General features: G+C 48.1%; 1 protein-coding gene across 12 annotated transcripts in view; it reads left to right on the top strand.

Annotated features, from left to right (window-relative positions):
• The window catches only part of PPP6R2 (protein phosphatase 6 regulatory subunit 2), a 123,596-nt gene that overhangs the window by 14,983 nt on the left and 94,847 nt on the right, over positions 1 to 13,766 (top strand). For 8 of the 12 annotated variants that reach the window (XM_054987930.1, XM_054987939.1, XM_054987932.1 and 5 more), the window contains 4 exons: positions 3,933 to 4,178; positions 9,549 to 9,735; positions 11,748 to 11,885; positions 12,726 to 12,791. In XM_054987930.1, coding sequence (XP_054843905.1) covers positions 3,952 to 4,178; positions 9,549 to 9,735; positions 11,748 to 11,885; positions 12,726 to 12,791 — 618 coding nt within the window. In that variant the 5' untranslated portion in view covers positions 3,933 to 3,951. Of the gene's footprint in view, positions 1 to 1,926; positions 1,970 to 2,585; positions 2,783 to 3,932; positions 4,179 to 9,548; positions 9,736 to 11,747; positions 11,886 to 12,725; positions 12,792 to 13,766 lie in introns of those variants that run through there. The other 4 variants (XM_054987934.1, XM_054987937.1, XM_054987931.1 and 1 more) reach the window with 4 other exon arrangements.

Raw genomic sequence — 13,766 nt, 5'->3', positions numbered from 1 at the left:
AAACAGGTTTCCCCTCCCTGAAAAGTGGGACCAGAAAGGCGATAGGACCTGGCGAGAGTCGCACTCGCAGCCTGCTGCACTTGGGATCAGCCCCCAGGTTCTGGAGAGGCAGGTGGGAGGGAGAGGGCGGGTTCTTCAGTGACTGACAGGAATGCCCATTGGGAACCACGCGAGAGGCCAGAAGGGAGTGAAAAGCGCCCACTGACTTGCAGCAGCACCATTGGAACATATCACTGCATCACGACGATGCGAGAACACTGGTTGGACCTTGAGAGCCGTGCCTCGGTTCAGGGGTGATGCCCCCCAGAGTGAATTGAAGCCTGCTGTCATGGGCCAGTCTGGGCTCACTGAGAGTGAGGACTCCTCAGAAGGAGAGGAGCCTCGTGTAGCCAGTCCTAAGTCCTCAGGAGAAGAGGAGCTCCGTGTAGCCAGCCCTGACTCAGCAGAAGCCGGTGATCAGGAAGAGCAGCTGCTGGCTAATCAGAGTCCACAGCCAGCAGCTGAGCCAGCTCCAACACCACCAGTGAAGCCCAGCCACCAGTTGCCCAAAGTCCTCAGTCAGCAGCTGAGTCACAGGCACCAATGCCCTCCGGCGCCAACACCACTGGTGAAGCACAGCCAAGGATGCCAAAACCTCCAGCCTCGCCCAGAGAGCGCCGCAGACAAAAGCAGTGTGTGGAGCTGCAGGAAAGGCGGCAGAGTGCACACACCTCCTGGCCAGACGCCAGCTGCTTGTTGAGAGCGATGAGGAGCGAGCACAGAACAGCTCCCAAGCAGCTGGCTGCAAGCCCAGCCTGTCTATAAAACCCAGCCCCAGAAGACCAGGAGGCGGGGAAGCAACACGTCAGGATCCTGCTCTGACCGCGACCACTCTGCTGAACCTTGCCTTGTTCTTGCCTTGCCGTGTGACCTCTGGACTGCGCCTTGACCTTGTTTCTGGATCGCCCTTGCTCGGATTGGTAACTGACCTACGGACCTCTTGACTCGGCTCTCGGATTCTGGACTTTGAACTCGGTACTCACTCCTGGCTTTGGACCTGTACACTGACCTCAGACCGGACTTGGACAACTCTGCTTGGGCTGTCCTAGCCCATGACACCCGCGGGAGGAGAGAAACTGCTCTGGGGGCCATTGCCCACTCTCTCCCCGGGCCAGATTTCCCAAGTCCATCTCTGCTTCTGCAAACAGCAAAAAGGAAGGTGGTCCATCCTCCCGGAGGAGGAGCCCTGGAGATCTGAAGATAATTGCTCCACATCCCCCACCTCCTGGCAGCAACGTCCTCCTTTTCCCGCATGCAGCGACCGTCTTCCTGGCTTATCAGATGCCAGCAGCTCAGTCTGACAGAGAATGAAAGTCCTCAGTGGAGCACCCCCCCCCGCCAGACATTCACAGGCCACACTTCATTTCCCACCCCACTTCCTGAAATTACATTGAGGGGGGGGAGGAGGAGGGAAGCCGAATGGGGCACCACTTCACACCTCCTCTTGGCAGCAGAGCCCACCCCTTCCATCCCAGCCCCGAGCCAAGAAACTTTTCTGGGGATGTGTGAGAAGACATCCCGGCGGGGAGTTGGGGGTGGGGTGGGGGACTGTCAATGTCAGGAAAGCAAGCAAAAGACAGGCAGTTTGTTGTTTTTCTACACATATTTTATTAAACTGGAAAAGGTGCAGAGGCGCTTTGGGTGTGTTTCCTGCCAATGTTCCTCGGCTGGAGCCAGGCTGGCTGCTTTGGGAAATGGCTCCCTGGGCCAGACCTGAATTGCATGCCCAGGGGATAACTGGGGCTAAAACAGCCATGCTCCATGGTCTCCTGGATGAGTTGTGACTGCCTGCAAGGGAAACAGACCCAAGTGTTGCTAGTGAACCAGCCCAGTCCACGGCCAAGGTCAAACCCAACCTGCAGTGCCTGGGAGCAGCAGCGGCAGCAACTCCACAGGTGCAGCTTATGACCAGATGATGCATGACCCTCTGGTGAGAAAGTGCTCTGCCTTGGGATGATCTTATCCTGTGAGGGAGAAAGTCAAGGGACTGAGCACCCTCCAGCAACAGGGTGTTACAAACATCTAAGCAACCTGTCCCCCCCCCCAGCCGCCCTCCCCCCAGCTCCTTCTTACTTGTCAGTGCTGTCTTGCTCCTTCTCGAGCTGGGACACCAGAGTCAAATAACCTACAAGGGGACTTGAGTGGTTATCGTTAGTTGGTCAGACATTCTAGACTTTGCCCTTCTTCCCTTGAGCGAGTGCAAAGTGCTCCCAATTTTCCACCAAGTCCCCCCAGTGCATTAATGGCCCACCATCATGAGTGCCCACTCTCCTGCCTCGCACACAAAGTCCCCTTGGCAGGAGGCTGACGGGCAGATCCTCCGGCTGTGTGCTCACCTACCTGAGTTCATGAGCGGCGCAGCCGGAGGTTTTGTAGGGTGCATGGGCAGGTGAAGTGCACGCGGATTGGCCCCTGTGGTATTTCCCATCCTATGTTCCTTCAGGCCGCGGGGGTGGGGCTGGGTGCAGGGAGAGGGGCCCAAGTTTTCCCGTTCAATGGGCGCCTATAGGCTACACCTCCTTTTCTTGTGGCATAACTTTCCACAGCTTCAGGGGGCGTTCCTGGGCCTGGAGCGGCTTTGGAAGCTGACTAACTTGCGGCCTGCCCTGTGCCCTCCAGCGCCAGCGCGGGACCTTGCGCCACACTTACACCTCCGCCCGGCCACCAAGCGTGCCTGCTGGCGGCGACCCATCTGTGGTAGTGTGCCTCGGGCGGGCGCCGGCGAAGCAGGAGTTACATCCATGTAAGTGCCATTTATGCCTGCGCAAGCCTTAGTTCTCTATGTGCTTTTCCACCCTGCTGCTTAGGATTGCACTGTAAATCTGGAATACGTTTTTTTAGTCTCTCTGCCATTATCGTTGTAAAAAATTTGTAGTCCACATTCAATAGGGAGATTGGCCTGTATGATTACAGTAATAATGGATCATTCTCTTCTTTATATATTAAGGTCATATTTGCCTTTTGCCCCGTTGGTGGTATATTCTTCCTGTCCTGTACTTCATTACTTTTTGTGGGGGTATTGCTAATACGTCTTCTAAACATTTTTTAGTGTGGTATGTGTGCCATGTGAACTTCAGTTAATATGAATTTGAAGAAGATAGGAATATCCTCAAGAGATTTTCAGTGCTGTCGCAAACACTATTACATCTTTCTCACTCCGTTGAAGTTAATAGACTTAGAAGGGTGCAACTGTTCTTAGGATTGCACTGTTAACTTGCTAACTTTCTTTTGATTAATCCTCACATTTTGAGATTTTTTTTTGAAGTTAAATGTAGCAATATAGAACAGTTAAGGAGTGCTAAGTAGTAGCTGTCCAGCATCACATTATCTTGAGATTGCAATTTTGGTTATTTTTCTGTGGGGGTGGGGGAAGGGTGGTGCATGCAGCCTCAGAATTGTGGGAAGCCAGAATCAGGTTGCTCTCAGGTTAAGAACTTGCTCAGTAAAAGCTTGGGTAGGTCCTTGTTTTCACCAGTAGGTGTACACAAACTCAGCCCTTTGCCTTTGGGAGGGAGTAGGGGAAGGGAACATTTTGTCTTACTAAAACTGAGCATTTCCTTTTGCATAGAGGCGGGTGAGAGGAAACTGGAGGCTGGGTGAGAGCGCATAGGGAAGCGTCAGCCTGGGGCTCCTGCTGATGGAGTTCTGTGGGCTCTCCTGTGACTAATTTTTTCCTTCACTTCGATTAACACTGGGTGTCTGCCTAACTAGCAAGAGATGACGCTCTAGTTCATGGGGCTAGGACCATGTGTTTTCCAGTTTCCCTGGAATGTGTAGCTGCTGTGAGGATCCAGTGCTTAGCCAACATTGAGCGCAGCTTGGAATATGAACGGCAAGTAGAAAACTAATCACAGCTTAGTAATTGGCCTACTTTTGGTGTCCTGGCCTTGCAGGTAGGTCTGTGTCCTCACCATGTTCTGGAAATTTGATCTGAATACGACGTCACACGTTGACAAGCTGCTAGACAAGGAAGATGTGACGCTACAAGAGCTAATGGACGAAGATGATCTTCTCCAGGAGTGCAAAGCGCAGAACCGCAAGCTGGTGGACTTCCTGTGTCAGCAGCACTGCTTGGAGGAGCTGGTCAGCCTCGTCACTCATGAGCCACCCTGGGACATGGATGAGAAGGTCCGCTTCAAGTATGTACCTGGCTTCTTCAGGACTGCTGGCTCCCAGAAGTCCTGTTGTGTTGGGCAGCTCATTGGGTGCGTTGCCTGAAGGGGAATGGCTGGGGGCTTGGCCCACTGGTGGCAGAGATAGCAGGGTGTCTGTCAACAGCTGCTTCCAAAGTGGGTTGCAATAAGATAAATAAAATCCTAAAATCAGTTAAGAATACAAAAAATAATCCACAAAAACATTACAAAACAAGTTTAGGAATATATGGTCTCCATTCCCCAAGGCCTGGTAGAACAGAACGTTTTTGTGTATCTTCAGAAAGATCTCAAAGTCAGAACTAAGTGAGCTTCTCAAGGGAGGGCATTGCCGCAACACTTGCTCTGAATGCATGCCAAACGATTGTCTGCAAATGATGGTATGTTTAGCAGATTGGCTTGGGCTGATCTCAGAGTTCTTGCTGGTTATATGGACACAGACCTACCTGCAAGGCTGGTTATATGGAAGGTTGGGAGCTGCAGGATAACATGGGTTCTTTTCATAACACAAAGGATTGCAACAGAGAATAAAAGAGTTGGAAGTCGGGTGAGTTATCCAGAGAGAAGGATAGAACTGGAAGCGTATTGATTGTATTATTGGGTAGCAGTACAAAAACAGAGGTAGAAAGATGAAGGCTTGACACTGAGTCTTACCTTTGATGGGAATTTTGAAACATTGGGCTTTGAATTTTACGGGAGTAGAATGTAATAAGAGCTCTACATATGGGTATGGTCAACCATATTCGGTATGAGAAAAGTTAACTTGGGGCAATTATCGGAGAGCTGCCATTTGCAACTAAAACCAAAATAACAACCCCCTAAATTCCACCCACCCCCTTAAAAAGTGCATGCCATTCACCACCCCCTCAAAAGCCCTTGCAAACAGACAGACCTTGCAGTGCCTCCTGAAGATCTCCAAGGTGGGGGCTCCCCTTGTTTGTACAAATTAGGTACCTTGAATGTCCCTCTGGCCAATCTTGATAAGAGACACAAACGCACGGAGTTCTGTAGAGGAAGTAATCTAAAATTGTTTATTAAACAATGGAGGAGCAATTTACACCGGGAGTAGAAGGTCTCCTCGTGTCCAAAGCTCATCAGAGCTACAATAGCAGTGCAAAGCAATTCATACCTTTTGGTTAATTATCATATTTGTTATCTTATTGGCTCGCAGAATACAGGGGTCCCTCATTGGCAAAGAAGGGGGGACCACCTATCATGACACAATGTCCAGGGGCATTCTGATTGGAGGAAGCAACTTAGGTCAGCAGCATAATTACAGAAATTGCAAGATTGCAATTCCTTATCTGTCCTTGGTGTTATCTCTGGAAGGAACATCTTCCTTTCTCACACGTCTCCTCTTATGGGCTTATTCCTGCCCACTCATTTGGCCAATGTAACATTTAACAGCGGCGCCCCGGAGTCGCTTCTTGCAACCTTGGGGGCTTTCAAGCGAGCTGGGTTCCGTGGGTGGAAAAGCGCTATTGGAATGCGCTTGTGGTTACAGCCCCTGGCTCCAGTTTTGCAGTTTCTCTCTCTCAGCTGTGAGAGAGATGTTTCTAATCCTAGCTTGCTTTTATTGCAACATTTTGCGTAGACAGTTCTACAAAGGGGATTTCTGTATCAAGTAAGTAACAGGTGTCAGGAATCAACAGGTGCTCATCAAATGAATTGCGCACAATCTACTGATAGCAAGCGTCACAGTGCTTTGATCTTACATTTTACAGTGATTTACATACATTCTTCTTTGGTCTTTTGTTTCAAGTTTCATTTTCTTGCAAGTTCTACTTTAGCTCCTGAGAATAGTAAAAGTGCATAATACTGAAAGGCACAGAAAGGTATATAAAATCTCTTTCATTAAATCCATTTCCCACACCCTCACCTCTTCAGGGAGCCCATTCCACAGAGCAGGGGCCACAGTGGAAAAGGCCCTGGCTCTGGTTGAAGACAGATAGGCCACTCTGAGAGGTAAGATATCAGGCAGAGGGCTGCATGCAGACCACAGCTGGTGCACAGGGACATATGGAAGGAGATGGTTCCTTCAAAGATGTGGGTTCCAGGTTGTGAAGGGCTTTAAAGGTCATAACTAGCGCCTTGAATTGAGCTCAGAAACAGGCTGACAGGTTCTTAGGAGCATTACCTGACGTCTGGCTTACTACTGATTGAATAGAATGGTTTCAGGAATGGTGAAATTGACTTTGGCTCTTTGACCATCTTTGACAAAGAACTGAAGCGGGACCTATAGCGAACCGGTCAGCCCGTTAGATGGTTTCCTTTCCATCCTGCACACCTTGACCTACAGTTGGCATTGATGGACTTCATGCACCTTATATCAAGAATTGTTTACAAAAAGCAATATTGAATGATGGTTATTGTGGGTTTTCCGGGCTGTATTGCCGTGGTCTTGGCATTGTAGTTCCTGACGTTTCGCCAGCAGCTGTGGCTGGCATCTTCAGAGGTGTAGCACCAAAAGACAGAGATCTCTCAGTGTCACAGTGTGGAAAAGATGTTGGCAGGTCATTTGTATCTACTCAAGAGGGGTGGGGTTGAGCTGAGTCATCCTGTAAGAGTTTCCCAGGGTGTGGAATGCTAATGGCGGGAGACTTCACTGTATCCTGAGGAGGTTCTTTTGCATATGGATTGGTGCTTGATGTGCTAATCTCTGCAGGGCTATTGTCGAGTATAGAGTGTTTTGTTAGCCTGGTGTTTTTCAGAACTGGAAACCATGCTCTGTTCATTCTTAAGGCTTCTTCTTTCCTGTTGAAGTTTTGCTTATGCTTGTGAATTTCAATGGCTTCCCTGTGCAGTCTGACAAAGTAGTTGGAAGTGTTGTCCAGTATTTTGGTGTCCTGGAATAAGATACTGTGCCCTGTTTGTGTTAGGCTGTGTTCAGCCACTGCTGATTTTTCAGGTTGTCCAAGTCTGCAGTGTCTTTCATGTTCTTTTATTCTTGTCTGGATGCTACGCTTTGTGGTCCTGATGTAAACTTGTCCACAGCTGCAGGGTATACAGTATACTCCTGCAGAGGTGAGGGGGTCTCTACTGTCTTTTGCTGATCGTAGCATCTGTTGTATTTTTCGGGTGGGTCTGAATACTGCTTGAAGGTTATGCTTTTTCATAAGCTTTCCCATCTGATTATTAATTCCTTTGATATATGGCAAAAACACTTTTCCTGTGGGAGACTGTTTTTTCTTGGTTGTTTGATTCATCCTGGGTTTGATTGCTCTTCGGATTTCATTTCTGGAGTAGCCATTTGCCTGAAGTGCCTGAAGAACCTCCTCAGGATACAGTGAAGTCTCCCGCCATTAGCATTCCACACCCTGGGAAACTCTTACAGGATGACTCAGCCCAACCCCACCCCTCCTGAGTAGATACAAATGACCTGCCAACATCTTTTCCACACTGTGACACTGAGAGATCTCTCTTTTGGTGCTACACCTCTGAAGATGCCAGCCACAGCTGCTGGTGAAACGTCAGGAACTACAATGCCAAGACCACGGCAATACAGCCTGGAAAACCCACAACAACCATCGTTCTCCGGCCATGAAAGCCTTCGGCAATATTGAATGTTGTTAAATGACTGTTCATCAGTTGTATTAAATGCACTAGCACTTTATGTATAGGTCTGAAGGTGGGAAGATTGCGTGTACTGGTATGTTGATGGTAAATTGTGCACAGATGAAATAAGAACAAGTTAATTATTTTGTAACTGTTGTAGTAGTACTTTATTTCGTTAGAACATCACGATACTTTGATACATTGTTGTTTCAAAATGGGCAGCATATTTTCCCAGCACCATGCTCCTGACAATTGTCAGGCTGCTGCATACTGGACCAGTTGTGGTTTATGGGTTGTTTTCAGGGGCAGCCCCGTGTAGACCTTGTTAGAGTAATCCAGCCCTGAAGTTCCAGAAGCATGAATCCTAGGTAACGAGTTAGTAAACCAGATGCAGGTGATAGAAAGCACTCCTGGTCACCGTGCCAGCCTGGTTTTCTAAAAGGGTCCATGACCCCGCCCCCCACCCCCCAGTGTCTCTTAACTTGCACTGAAAAAGCCAATGTTACTTTGTATAGGGCACGTGAATCCAGACCCCCTTGAATATCAGCCTCCTGGACCAGAATTACCTCTGCCTTGTCTGGATTAGCTTCCGCTTGTTCCGCCTTAGGCTCCTGACCACAACCTCAAAGCAGTGAGTCAGAGCGGAGACCTGAGTTATCTCGGTGACAATCCTGATGAGCAAAGGCTGGCAGGATCTGAGCAAGTCTGTTAACGAGAGGACGTTTTGGAGGCCTTCCATTCATAGGGTCGCCCTAGGTCGGCGGCGACTTGGTGGCCCATCACACACAGAGCGGATGGCTGGTAGCCCTGGCCTCCCTTCTGATGAGGTTTCCAGGAAGCTCTTCATTGTGGTGCAGCTCACTGAATAGGCCTAGAGGTCAATTATTGTCCAGCAGACTTCGGTTTTTAAACATGACCTGACTCGTGATGAGCCCTTAGGAAACCAAAGGATAGGGGCTGTTCCTAAGGGAGTGTCTTGGCCCGTGGGGGGACATGACTGCATCCCTGTGAGTGAGTCAGCTTTCCTGTGGCCGACCTCCCTCCCGCAATCTCAGTTAGCCTTTGGCCTGGGAAGTCACGAAGGTGCCAAAAAAACACGGCTCTTGACTCAGGGCTGCTTTCTGGGTTACATTGGAGATCAGGCTGTACCTGCCAGAAAAGGAGGCAGCCTCACTCCAGGGAGAGAGTGGTGCGTTAAGACAAGTTCAGCAGCCTTCCTTCCATGCCAGGCCTTGTAGGGGACCCCCTACAAGAGGGGCAGGTGCGGTGGGCTCGAAGCCACACAGGCTGACAGAAGAGTCACTGCCCGTATGAGAGACCGAGAAAGCAGCCTCCAGAGATGTAGTTCCGATTCCCTTCCTGGTTTCTCCTTTGTAACTCATGCAGCTGCTGCACTCTCAAGCACGTTTGCTCTCCCTCTACTGCAGATTTATTCCACTGGGCCCAGAAGCAATAGCTGAACTTGAGGTTTTCAGCTTAGGCGGGCAGAAGCCTTTTTCATCAGCTGCCTTTCGCGTGTGCCACACATGCGGCTGTAAATTGGCCAATCCCAGAATCGCCCCAGCAAGGACTACTTGTCCTACTAGAACCTTAATTCAAGCTACAGCTGCCCTTTAGTTGGAAGGACTGGGTTGCTGTTCTCACTGTGTGGCTTGATCCAGCTGCTGCGGGGATGGGTGGAAGCCCTGACCACCCTCGTTGGTCAGGAATGGGTAGGCAGGGGAGGGGCCCAGCTTGGAGCGCTCATGCACCGCTTGAGGGCTGTGTCACAGCCTCAATAGCTGCACCGGCTCCCTCCCGCAGGTATCCCAACACGGCCTGCGAGCTGCTGACCTCTGACGTGCCACAGATCAGTGACCGGCTTGGCGGGGATGAGGCCTTACTGGACATCCTCTGCGACTTCCTGCATCAGGAGCCTCCGCTGAACCCTCTGCTTGCCAGTTTCTTCAGCAAGACCGTGAGCAACCTCGTCGCAAGGAAAGCCGAGCAGGTAGAGGGCCAGTGTTCCCCCTCCCATTCAGTGTGTGCATTCTCTTTTCATTTTCATTTTCAACAGCTACTGCTTTGTTTGTTTTAAAAAATTTTTTAAATTAATAATGCTTACAAATACAAAATAGTTACAAAGCTTTTAGAGATAACTATTCCAAAAGTACTAATAGATAAATGTTCTTAGTGAGACATTTGTGGTATACTGCATAAAGTATCTTTCTAGTAGATAGTCTAAAATTGTTTCACAAAAGGTAGACAAACTTTAGTTATAAACTTGGGCTTGAAAATAGTGAGGAAAAAAGGCAATAATACATAACTATCATTGAATCACTACAACATTACAAGAACAAATCCTTCTTCCCTCCCCCCTCCCCCCTCTTTCCCCCCTAAAGATAGTTATCAATCATAAATTCTCCTGACTTGCAGTTCGCTCCCTCTTCATCCCCCTCCCTCCCCCCTCCCCCCTCTTTCCCCCCTAAAGATAGTTATCAATCATAAATTCTCCTGACTTGCAGTTCCCTCCCTCTTCATCCCCCTCCCTCCCCCCCTTTCTTTCATTCCCCTAACCCCACATATAGACAATCCTGACACGGTGACCTGTAGGTAATTACCTAACAGGTTATTGGTATAAAAATACCAATTCCAAGAGCAGGAAAAGACAATGAGGGCTCAATGCAATTACCCCCTATCCCCCCTACCACCCCAATCCCCTATAGTATCTTAATTAAATGCTTGTTTTTTTAAATTCACAACATGAAAAATTATGTCCTGCTTATTGAGAACAATCCTCTAATTCAAACGAACTGGTATTTTGCTATTCTTAATGGGAGATAAGGCAGATAGCTTTCTTCTTTTCTGTGTGTTCCTCTCCATTTCTATTGTGGAGTCAATTCCAATGGCTCTAAGAAGTGCTTCTCCAGACTCTTGATCAATAGCTCTGTAGATTTGTTCTTGATGTGTGACCTCTAGATGACCAAGATTAGTCCATTTATAGTTGATATGAGCTTTCTTCAGAGCCTCAGTTGTTCTTTTCAGCTCTCTTCTTTTGCTCAGTACTTCTGGTGGTAGCTCAGTGAAGGCTAATATTGGGTTTCCGTTGTAATCGAGTGCTCCCCTCGCTCTAGCTGTTGCAAGAATTTTTTTCTTAATGCTCCCATCTTGAAAAGTAGCTATGATGTCCCTGGAATATTTGTTCCTTCCGCTGTTCCTTGATCCCGCTCTGTAAGCATTTTCTATTTTTAAAGGCTCATCTTCATTCTCATTCCACTGCAGCTGCTTTGTTAGCCATGAGAACAGAAAGTCTGGCAACTCTTCATTTGTATCAATATTTTCTTTAAATCCTCTAAATTTAACATTCCTCTGTCTTATAGCCATTTCCAACCTTAATAATCTTTCCTGATGATAAGTATTTATACGTTGAAGCTCTTTGACTTCTATCTGAGTTGCATTATTTCCACCGCTTTATTAGCACTGTGAGTTGCTTTATTTATTTCGATTTTCATTTCAGCAAATTGTGCTGTAAATTGCTGTGATAACATTTTTATGTTGTCAAGCAGATTTTGTTCCATTTGTTTTATCAGTTCAGTAAAGCTGTCCTGTTGGGAGGGTGAGCTTATTTCGGCCGGTTTAGTTGCGTCCGCCATTTTGTCTTCCTCTCCCTGCTGTCTCCCTGACTCTAATGCTGTTTCCCGGCTTGTAAAAAAGTTCTGTAAGTTTTTTATCGCTTTTACCTGGTGCCTCTTTTTCTCGGACATCTGCTTTCCCATAATTAGTGTGTTTCTTTTTGTTGTGATGATTTTAAAGGAGAAATTGGAGGGGGGGACGACGGAGCTCTTGCACTAAGCGTCCTTCCTCCTCTCCATCGACGCCACGCCCCCCCAAAGTATGCATTCTCGTGGAGTTTTTTAAAAGCAGTTTTTGTTTCCTCCTGTCTGTCTGGATCTTTGCTGTTTTGTACAGCAGCTTATGGTTAACAAACAAAAAAAGAACTCATGCTGAGCTTTATTCTTTTAGATGATTTTGTTTCTGAGAAAAAAAGTCAAGTTCATTGACCTGGTGCTGAAACACATCGATGCCTCTGCCATGATGGACCTTCTCCTGCGACTCGTCAGCTGCGTGGAGCCAGCCCAGCTGCGGCAGGAAGTGCTGAATGTGAGGACTTGTGTTGCGTTGCGCTGCTTTTTGTCTTGGAGGCAACTAGAACTCTTTCTTGGTGTGTGTGTGTGTGTGTGTGTTTCATCTTTATGCAACAGGAGAGAGTGAAAGCAGGGCTCTGCGCCAGCTTCTTTGGTGGCCAAGGCTTGCAAAAGGGCACTGTTGTACAGGGGCTGCAGTTGGTGTTCTGTCCCATTTGATGGAGCAGGACCTTCCCTTTCTGCAGGCGGCTTCCCAGCTGTACGTTGAATAGACAGGAGGGGCGGTCTTGTAACGTGGCCACTGGAGTCCAGGAAGGGCCCCACCCTGTTCCATTCAGCCAGTGGTTACCTAGGCTTCTTGTGTCCCTCAGGTGTTTCAACACCCTGGTCCTGTTTAAATCTGGATATTGGAGAGCATATTTTGTTGGGTTAGGTTGAATAGCTGCCCTGTTTGGGAGTGAGAGCGAAGGGCCCTGGGAGATGCTCGTCTTTCCTGCAGGGCTTGGTTTCTTGGGGTGAGTCACCTGCAGCTGTTGGTCTGGCAGGGCTGCCTTTCCTTTCCTGCAGGGCAATGGGTTTTCTCTGCTTGTTGCATGCTGGCCTTTGTTGGGGGTGGCCTGGCAGGAGACAGTGGGGTCAAATTGTCTTTGTGTAAGGTGTGTGATGACTTTTCTGAGGAAGTCTCCACTCTGTGGCGAGAAGTGAGGAAGGTGGTGAGAATCCCTACTTGCATGTATGGGCTACAGTGTCTGCTGTTGAGGGAGAGAAACTCCCTTTCCAAAAGGGTGTTCTGGTTTTGGGGGTGTCTGTAGAATAACCATCAGGTCTATATCCTTTTTTTCTTTGGTCCCTTCAGTGGCTGAATGAAGCGAAGGTCATTCAGAGACTCGTGGAGCTGATCTGTCCAAGCCAAGAAGAGGATGTGAGTGTGACCCCACTAATGACTTTGTCTGGTTCTGTGTCTGCCAGAAGAGGCATTTTGGAATTGTACATTGGTTCTTGGTGTTAAGAGAAGGGGAGGGAAGGCACACTATTGCACATATTGACTTGATGAAACCTGATCTATAAATACTTTCATCCAATGAAATGCAATACATAGATCTCTTTTCCAGGTTTTTGTTCAATAGTCTTTGGAAGGAGCCAGTTCTTTCCTCGGCGTCTGTCTGTTGTGTTGATCAGACTGGCTGTTGCCCTGTGACTAGCTCCTTGGATATGTGTGTGTTAAGGAAGGGGTGCTCATGGGTGGGAAGGGCAGCTGAGCTGTCTTTAGCAGAGGCTTCAGCATGGGGAATGCATTATCGTTTGATTTTTAAAATTACTTCTTGGTAGCTGTTCTATTCTAGAGGATTATATAAGAGTTTAAACTGGAAATGAAAGGTTATTCAGTAGGACACTGGTTCTTCTAGGGAAGCCTGCTATAGCTCCATAATGTGGACTTTTGCATGATCATCTGCTGCTCTGCTGCCTTTCACTTGGAGGAGAGAGAGGGCACTGTGTAAAGATGAGGCTGTTCTTTCCGTCATGCCCTGGAGGCAAGAATTAGGTTGCAGCTTTGATCTTTGCCACCAGGGGCGACTGCCTGCTTCATTTCCCATCCAACGCTGAGCACCTAGAGGTTAGCATCAGGACAGAAAAAGTGACAGCCAGGGCTCATCTGTACCATTGGGGTGATGGAGCAAAATCAAGGACCATATTACAAGAAGCGCAGTATGTTTGTCCATGAGCCGAGAAATATCTAGCCCCCTGAGAGCTAGCGATGTCATATATTCAGAAAGTTTGAAGCCGGGGGATAGGGGGTTTCTAGTTTGAGTAAGGAAAACTTTTGGAAAAAACTGGAAAAAAACCTATACTCACTTCCCTATCAAACTTAAACTTCTTTACTGATTTTACAACATAA

Source organism: Eublepharis macularius, chromosome 9 (assembly GCF_028583425.1).
Source record: "Eublepharis macularius isolate TG4126 chromosome 9, MPM_Emac_v1.0, whole genome shotgun sequence".
NCBI lineage: Eukaryota > Metazoa > Chordata > Lepidosauria > Squamata > Eublepharidae > Eublepharis > Eublepharis macularius.
The sequence above is the reverse complement of the archived record's forward strand: the minus strand, read 5'-3'. Positions and strand labels throughout refer to the sequence as shown.